Consider the following 10,219-nt stretch of genomic DNA (forward strand, 5'->3'; position numbering starts at 1 on the left):
TTTAATTTTCATTTATTGTCTAAAAGAAATGCACTACGAAATAACTGTGTACTCGGACCAAATCTTCTTGGTTGTCCTGCAAGACTTTAAAAACAGAGCGCTTACCGATCCCAAACAGGGATGACGTTGTATAGCATCCTGTTACAGCATGTGCGGCTGGTAGAATGTTACAGATGACAGACCCGAGACTTTTACATATCTCGTGGACAGGTATATAGCGGCGCAAACCTTGTGTGCAAGTTGTAGTGCCAGTTTAAAACCATAGCTTATGCGTATGCTACATGGAGGGGAAGTAATGAACGTATAAGATCAGTAAATTTGTATTTTGTGACTTTATTATTATCCTACCCTTGATTCCTTTCATACCGAACTTTTTGTTTACATGAATAGCATGTAAAATCATGCGAGTATCTGATACCCTAAGAAACCACAAGATTTTGAAAAACGTGACCACGGAAGCTTACGACGACATTCATGATTGGAAAATATAATGCCGGATTTTCCAATAGTTTGCATATAGATATAGCCGTGTGTTATCCCTTAACTTAAACTCGTTAACTAGACGACTTTTTCGGTACTGGGCACCCTACTAATAATAATAATAATTCATAATCGGTGTTTTTGCTTATTTTGAAAAAATTAAACCATGATACTTGCTGCTAATACCGAATTATTATTATTTCACTATCTCACTTTCATTAATGATTGAACAAAAATAATTCATAAGGGTTCCGCGGAACCCAGTGTCTCGCCTACTTTTGCTGTTAGTCGCAGGCTCAACAAAAATGGGGAAAAAAGTATTAAAAATTTTTCCTCTAGATACTATCTTTTGACTGTAAGGAGTTCTGTTCAAGTTTGGTAAAAATCCCAGAAGGTTTATGAATCTAATAAATGTTTTAAAAACTTTAACTGCAGACTGTACGGAATGTTAACTGGAATAAAACTAAGTCCATCTATAAGCAATATACGGAAAAACAGGTAATAAATTTTTACCAAATTTCCTTCTAGATACTAGTTTTTTGATCATAAAGAAGCTTCTGTCCAAGTGTGATACAAATCCAGGATAGTTCAAGAAAGTAATTAAATTTGAAAGCTTTAACCACAGAGTGAATGTAATGTTAACTGGCAGAAAAAATAAGACCATTTATAAGTGAAATACGGATACACAGGATTTTTTTAAACATAATTTACTTTTGAATACTATCTTATGATCACAAACAATCTTCTGTCCAAGTGTGGTACAAATCTAGGATAGTTTAAGAAAGTTATTAAAATTTGAAAAACTTTAACCACAGAGTGAATGTAATGTTAACTGGCAGGAAAACTAAGTCCATATATGAGTAAAATACGGATAAACAGGATTTTTTTTTTACAAAATTTTCTTCTGGATACTCTCTTATGATTATAAACAATCTTCTGACTTAGTGTGGTACAAATCTAGGATAGTTTAAGAAAGTTATTAAAATTTGAAAAACTTTAACCACAGAGTGAATGTAATGTTAACTGGCAGAAAAACTAAGTCCATTTATGAGTAAAATACGGAAAAACAGGATTTTTTTTTACACAATTTTCTTCTGGATACTATCTTATGACCATAAACAAGCTTCTGTGCAAGTTTGATTGAAATGCAGGATAGTTTAAGTCTCGCTTTTGCGACAAAAGTCGCAGGCTCGACAAAAATCATAATCTAAATTTTTGTATTTATCTCGTAGCTAGTGCTCCTCTAAGCAATTATATTTTTATTACATTAATTTGGTGCATGGAATAAAATGATACGGCCATGAAAAGATTTATCTCACCTTGACATTATGTTTATTGATCATTGAATTGTTAATTTAATGTAATGCTTGTAGTAGAAATAAATTCAATATTATAAACACTAAAACAGGGAAGACGTTTCAGTGTGTCCAGACAGTCTTGGTATAATAATTATATATACAATGTAGATATAAAAAAGATTGCCAATGAGACAGCTCTCCACAAGAGACCAAATGACACAGAAATTAACAACCATAAATCATCGTACGGCCTTTAACAATGAGCAAAGTCCATACCGCATAGTCAGCTATAAAAGGCCCCGAAATGACAAATGTAAAACAATTCTTCTTCAAAACCGTGAAAAAAATCGCTGTGTTTTCAAAACGCGGAACAAAAAATATGTCTGTCAAAATAATTCAACTTTCTAAACAATACTGTGCATTAAGATAAAGAAAATATGCAGTACTTTATGAGAAAACACAAAAGTCGCAATACATGTCTATGGGATTCATTAAAAAATCCACGTTTTTTGTACCTATACATGTACTGGTCACATTCCAATATATCATGATATATTTGAAACTTAATCTTTGGTGTGTCCGATAGTACAGTAAAATAAAAGTATGTTCTTCCCATGAAATCCGTCATTTGCTTATGAAAACCTTGAATTTTGTTGATTTTTCATCAAACTTGATTGTGAAAGATCAGGCAACGCATTATTTTGATCGTGAAAGGTAAAGCGTGACAAGACTTAATAATCAGAAAAAAATTCTTTTACCAATTGGTATACTTGCAACTGACGGAAGCGTGTAACTATTTTGATAGGAACGAACATTAAAGCTTTCATTTTTACAGTTCAAGAATTATGTACCTTTATTTTCTTAAACATCAAATACTGCAAGCGTGGGTATATGCCTTTATTATATTATCTATTTCAAATACTCAATCACGCAAATGCTCATTATAATTTCGTAATCTATCGACCAATCTTCCTTATTTCTTTTCCCTGTAGGTCCATATACCTTGATTTTTTTTCTTACTGCGTCTTCTTAAATCTGTGTTGCTGAGATACTATATCGAGAGCTATTGAAGAAATTCTCCAAGATATAACACAGTATAGGTTGTGCTATCAGCTAAAGGTGATGAAATTCTGCTACTTTAGTTCTAATACATTAACCAAGCTTGCATCACCTGTTCCCACGAAGGCCAATATCCTGTTCTTAATATTGAACGAACATTAAAAAGTTTATTAAGATTTCTTATTTAAAAAAATACATTTTTTGATATATTTCGATTGCAGGCTTATTACATGTCGAACTATTGGATGTCGGACTATTGGGTGTCGGACTAATGGCGTGTCGGACTGCTGGGGTGTCGGACTAATGGGGTGTCGAAATATCGGGGCTGCCCATAATGATTTACTTTTACAAACTGTGACTTGGATGAAAGATTTGTCTCATTAGCACTCATACCACATCTATTATATCTATTTCAACGCTATTTTTTCGGTTTGTCGGTTTATGCCTTAAAAATAATGCCGATGATTTTCACGTTTTTGATTGTCTATGAGGTGAAGATTTCTGCTCCGCGTTGAGTGTCGTATGGTGTCATGCAGTCTCTATTACTAAAGACATTTGGTCTCTTGTAGAGAGTAGCTTCATTGGCAATCTTACCAATTATTCTTAGTTCCATATTTTTTTAATCGACCGTCACTGATGAATCCTTTGTAGGAAAACACGAGTTTGGAGAATACAGTTATACATCTGCATGGTATCTTTCATGAATGTTTTAATTTATTATCCGATATTCAGACCTTTAATCACCAATACTTAAAATTGGCCAATAAACTATGAAACTGAGGTCAAGGTCAGATTGCCACTTCTTGTCGGATATGTAAATCATACATAAATTACATCTAGATTATGTCGAGAACTCGGACCTTTGGTGAAGACAAACCATGAGTTGTCCCACCTGGGCCTTTTGGCCCATCGGACTTTTGACTATTACCTATCATATTCACTTAGAAGGTAAAAAAGTATCGCCGTAGGGAATTTTTGACACTCTTTCAAAAATTCGGTGTAGGCATGTTAGACCCTTTAGACCCAAGTTCGGATCTATTGAAGACAAACCATGAGTTGTCCCACCTGGGACTTTTGGCCCACTGGACCTTAGACCATTACCCATAAATTGCACCTTGTGGGTAAAAAAGTATTGTCGTAGGGAAAATTTGACACATTTTCAAAAATTGGGGCTAGGCATTTTTAAAAATATCTATCTTTGGACCTATGGTTAGACAAACCATGAATTGTCCCACCTGGGTCTTTAGGCCCATTGAACCTTAGACAATTACCTATCATTTATACCTAGTGGGTAACAATGATTTACCGTTAGGATTTTTTGTCAGACTCTTAAAAAAATAGAGGTAGGCATGTTAGACCCTGTAGACACAAGTTCGTACCTGAAGATGGTGAAGACAAACCATGAGTTGTACCACCTGGGCCTTTTGGCCCATTGGAACTGTGCTCTGTTTTTGGCATTTGATGTAATTATACAATAAATGTGAAAACAAAGTCAATTGGTTGGAAGAAATCGCTGTGTTTGTGACTTTTTTTCTAACTGCTTTCCTAACTAAATTTTGCTTAACCAATCGGACTTAAAGCCTAGACCATTTTATTTTCAGGAATAATCTTAAACTATTCAATAATTTGTCGACTTTTGTCTTGTATATGATATGTAGATGATGGTGGCCCTTAAAGAAAATCTGCTAGTCCTAACTTTTATTTCTATTGCAAAATTTCGATGGTCAAAAACCTTCGGATCACAGCTTTTCGAAAATCTGAATTGTAGAATACAAGGTCATGGCGTTTCTCAGACTGTTTATGACTTAATCTGTTGGTTGTGTAGTGATTGATACTTGAGTCTGAGAGAACAAGATTTATTTCAGTCTTAGTGTAATACGCTTTGGACAAACTTTCAGTAATTGTACATACTCTTATTTCGATGCTTTGTGTCTTTAGCTATTGTCTAAAAGCTCATCAAATGGTTTGTTTTTAAGTTTTTTCATGTTGAAGGTAATAGGTAAGCTCGAAGTAGGAAATCCAGTCACTGTCTAATGCCTCGATCGTTCACACGTAAAAAAAATGTACATTTAATTCGAATTGAATTCGACTCGATTTATCCCCCCATCTATCGTTAAAAAAGGGGCCCGGAATGCATAAATTGAAAACAGCATAACTCGATCTACGACTACAAATGCAATAATCTGAAAATCTAACTTGGCCTCACAGGCACTTGTGTCAGAAAAAATATCTCTATACGTTAGATTAAGGTATCAGTTATATTGTTTTCTGAGACAAGTTCCTGTGCTTTACCTATTTTTTTTAAAGCACTACGAAATTGTGCAAAATTTTTAGTCAAATCAATTGATCAGTGCGGTTTGATTCAAAGAGAGAAATTATTGCTACTCTCAATTCAATAGGAACGTTTTTGGCCATTTACCCAGTTGAACAACGGTATCCGAAGTTTTTCGTGATTGGCCGAGAAGGTCGATTTTCCTAATTTTTGAAATGTTCTTTTTTGGAGATTTTCTTTAGTCACTATGTTTTACTTGATTTTGGTACATTGTTACTTTGAAAATTGATTCATGTCTTTCTTCAGACTTAATCTGATATTAATATACAGATGCTCGTTGGTAGCATATGCTAAATTATAATATAGCATATGCTAAAATGATTTAAGCATATGCTAAATTCGATATTTATGATCCTAATTCCGCGTCATATACTTATATGCATTATAATACAATTTATCTGCAATGACTTTTCCATAAGTCTACACATCATTAAAAAATAACTTGAAAATTTGAGTTTTTGCATATAGACATATCTAGTGTCTTACATTAGTATATAAGAATACTAAGAATACAAATATTTATTGAATCCAATTAAAGGGCCCGTTTCCGAGCATATACATATGTATTTGATATTAATTATACAGTAATTTTATAGATATATTATATTAAATATAAATGATTAAGTAACTATACTCCATACTAGATGGTGTTTGAAAATAAATAAAATAGAAACTGTTTCATCTTAAAAAAATCGAACTTTGATTAACTTGATTAAATTGTCGAAATCAAAAGCTTTGCAACTTCTTCCAATATATTTCATTTTCTATATTTTTAAAATTATTTACCTTTCAATTTTCACCTCAAAGTTGTCTGTCAAACCAAAACGGCTATCAAAAACAACAGCTACACGGTCTGTGTGAAAATTTGTGAAGAAGGTCGGTGAAATGACCGAATGAAAACATGCATCGATATAGTCATCGTGTGGTACTTGTGGGAATCCATTTCTACCAAAAAATAATATTCTCTGTAAAAGTATTTACTATTATAATGTGTCCGACACTTGAGCATGACACATTATACCATTAAAAACAAACGTCATGTTTTACTGAAACCAAGGATTAAATATACAAATCAATTTCTTAAAAAGTGACATTTTAACGAAATATATGTGCCAGAGTTGAAAAATGTAATATTAAAAAGCAGCTACTCACTACCCTAGCTCTTAATGACCACGTCGTGGACTTTCAACCGATGAGTGATGTATCAATCCATTGATACTGAGCTCAACACTGTCAAATATGAAGACGAGCATGCATACCTCCATAAATTATATTTCAAACTGTGAATAGATTCTAATTTATGTTTAGTTCTTATGAATGAGATTGCAAACAATGAAAAATTCAAATGTGACAAGAAAATTTCAATTATTTCTTGTATGTATTGTTTTCTAAATGTTATAAAACGTTAATGATTGATTCTAAAACGTTAAAATACTTACTCTGCAATTCTGTTTTCCGTTGCAGGATTAAGATTCCACTGAAAATGCATTTTATTTTATTGATTATAATTATGTTATCGAGAATAATTTGATTTCTACAGAACAAATCAAAAATTGGTGACCCCTAATATCTACACATCATTACAACAGAAATGTTTACAGCGATAAAACAGTGGCGAAAGAAAAAATATCATTTTTGAATAAAAAAAAATCATGCTGGAAATTGTTTCCAGAAAACGCAATTGAAGGAAAATACGTCGCTTTTTCTGTATATTCAATGATTTGATGCATTTAAAGACATATTATTACACTAGTAGTCAGTTTTTTCTCTTGTCTCACTGGAAACTATTTATTTTATTCATTACATTCTATCCTATTTACTTGAAATTGATCGGGTCGTTCATTAGTTTAAACATATTGTATTGTCCAAATAAACAATAGGATGGGATACAAGTTATAACATCTTAACACAATCCTCTCAAAATAAGTACAATGTACAAAATTTCAAGATGACAACAATTATATTATTTAGAACAACATGAAAAATATATACAATAAACATATTCTGTTTAAACAGTAACAGTTGGGTACGAATACATTTAAGAAACAACAAAATTAATCAAAGAATCATTTTGTATGGCGTATATAAGTATATTTCTGAAAAAGATTGTAAAATTGAGGATGGAAATGGGAAATGTGTCAAAGAAACAACAACCCGACCAAAGAGCAGAAAACAGCCGAAGGCCACCAATGGGTCTTCAATACAGCGAGAAAATCCCGCACCCGGATGCTTGCTTCATCTGGCCCCTAAACAAAAATGTGTACTAGTTCAGTGATAATTGACGTCATACTAAACTCCGCAATATATAAAAGAAACTAATATTAAAAATCATACAAGACTAACAAAGGCCAGAGGCTCCTGACTTGGGGCAGGCGCAATAATGCGGAGGGGTTAAACATGTTTTTTGAGGTCTCAACCCTCCCCCTATACCTCTAGCAAATGTAGAATACAAACACACAGCAATACGCACAGTAAAACTCAGTTTAAAAGAAGTCCGAATCCGATGTCAGAATAGGTAACAAAAGAAACTAAAAAAAATGACAATGATACATAAATTAACAAAGTACTACTAGCAGTTACTGACATGCCAGTTCCAGACCTCAAGTAAACTGATTGAAAGATTATGTCTTCATCATATGAATATCAAGCACAATCCCTCCCGTTAGGAGTTTAGTATCATACCATCATAAAATATATGAGAAGAACATAACCCGTATCATGCCAACAACTGCTTATGGAATAAATGTGTTTATTTCCGATGCAAAGACCCTATAAGTGAATCAATATAAATATGTTTTGTTCAACACTAATTTCGCCTGTTCCAAATAGAATATGTTCTATGGAAATAGCAATTAAGTGTTGGATTTTTTTAAAGAGCCTCCTTAAACATTTGTTTCTCCTATATTACATTTTAAGTATGTCGCAACCACGTATAATGAATTCATTATGAAAATTATGATATGACAGCAATTAGAACATTTGTAGGTAGTTGGTTTTCTCTGATTTAACACTAAACAGTACTGTACCAAAGGTTAAACTAGAGAATCTGAAGAGTTTGTCCTAGGCATATGTGCTTCTTCAACAATGGACACTCTGTAATATTGTGATTAGAATATTGTTCATGACAAAATCCTTATTCTTATGATCTTATATTTCTGATCGTTTCTGTTTCGCCTTGACGGAGTCAAAAAGCGAGATAAAGGTATGCTGTTTCCGGCGTCGGCGGCGGCTGCGTCGGCGACAATGTATTAGTTTGTGATTAGGTCTAGTTCATAGTGAACCACTAGTGGTAGGTCAATGATATTTGGTATGCATCTGTATTAGCATTGGCACGTCTCATTACCATGGAGATTATTTGGCCCCGCCCCCTCAGTCAAGGTCTATTGACTTTGAAACTTTTCATAGTTTACATGTATTAGTTTGTGATTAGGTCAATTTATGGGGAACCACTAGTGGTAGGTCAATGATATTTGGTATGCAGTTGTATAAGCATTAGCACATCTCATTTCCATGGAGAATATTTGGCCCCGCCCCCTCAGTCATAGTCTATTTACTTTGAATTATATCAGTTTAAGATGAACTGATAATGTTAAGTCAATGATATTTGGTATGCAAATTTATTGGCATTTGCAAGTATCGTTTCCATGGTGATTATATAGCCCCACCCCTGATCATGGTTCATTGACTTTGAAACTTTTACATAGTTTACAAGTTAATGTTTGTGTTTAGGTTTGTTTAAAGGGAACGACTTATGATAAGTCAATGGTATTTGGTATGCAGTTGTATTAGCATTGGCACATCTCATTCCATGGAGATTTTTTAGCCATGTACCTTCAGTCATGGTTCATCGACTTTGAATATTTGCATAACTTACATGTTAAAGTATTGCTATTTTAATTTCAACATTTGCATTATCAAAATTACAAAAAGGCGAGACATATCTCTGTGATAACAGTTTATTGTCTATAGTTTCCCTCTATCTTCTTCAGATTTTGGCCAAACAACAAAAAGGGCAATTAGTCAAAATTTTAGTTATTTTTATATCTTGCTGATTGGACTATTAAAAGGGTTTCTCTATCTTTTATAGTTATCTAGATCATAGATGAAAGCACTAAAATATTGGTAGAATCCGTCATTACAGAGCACGAACTCCAACAAGAAGTCGTCTGACGACTTTGACTTATGTGCAGATCTTATCTTTGTGATCATGTTTGCTTATTAACTTTCTATCTATCTTTTATAGGTTTTTTTTTCAGATATTTGGCAAATACACAAAAATAGGATAAAAATCGTCAATCAATAGTAATGATTTCAATAAGGAGTCGTCTGACGTTTCTAAAATGTTGACGTATTTGTAGATCTTGTCTTGTTGATAATTTTTGTTATTAAAAACTCTATATATCATAATTTGAAAGGTGAAAGGCAAAATTGAAAGAAATTGTAAAATTCGTCATTCAAGGGCATTCATTGTTTTTTAAGTCGTCCATGTTGGTTGGCAGGCGGGGTCAACCGTCACATTTTTAAACTAGAATAAGATACCCTAATAATAACGTTGGCTAATATAAAAAAAGAAGATGTGGTATGATTGCTAATGAGACAAGTCTCCACAAGAGACCAAATGACACAGAAATTATAAACTATTGGTCACCGTGCGGCCTTCAACAATGAGCAAAGCACGTATAAAAGGCCCCGAAATGACAATGTAAAACAATTCAAGCGAGAAAACTAACGGCCTAATAAGTTTGGTTTTTGGCCAAGTGGTTTCACATGAGATTTTTATAAAAGTTATTTTTATTTCTACGACGGACGACAGACGCCAGGCGATGAGAAAAGCTCGCTTGGCCCTTTGTGATAGGTGAGCTTAAAAAGGAAGTTTCAAACTTTTTGATAAAACACTGGAAGCGACTTGAAATCGAAAAATGGAGAAACTTTAGTCCAAAGGTTAAATTGTGCTTGCGAACACCGGAAACAATTTCACACTTACTAAATTTTCAATGCTTTCAGTATCATCCCATTCATTGTCTTCAGATAAAGTTGTTGACTGCCACAT

General features: G+C 33.3%; 1 protein-coding gene across 1 annotated transcript in view; it reads right to left on the minus strand.

Moving 5' to 3' along the window:
- LOC127701800 (E3 ubiquitin-protein ligase RNF213-like) overlaps positions 1-10,219 on the minus strand; it is a 195,587-nt gene extending 185,368 nt beyond the window's left edge. Inside the window, exon 1 of the mRNA XM_052205765.1 lies at positions 10,154-10,219. Coding sequence (XP_052061725.1) covers positions 10,154-10,219 — 66 coding nt within the window. The remainder of the gene's footprint in view (positions 1-10,153) is intronic.

The sequence above is a fragment of the Mytilus californianus genome, unplaced genomic scaffold, assembly GCF_021869535.1.
Source record: "Mytilus californianus isolate M0D057914Y unplaced genomic scaffold, xbMytCali1.0.p SCAF_5, whole genome shotgun sequence".
Classification (NCBI taxonomy): Eukaryota; Metazoa; Mollusca; class Bivalvia; order Mytilida; family Mytilidae; genus Mytilus; species Mytilus californianus.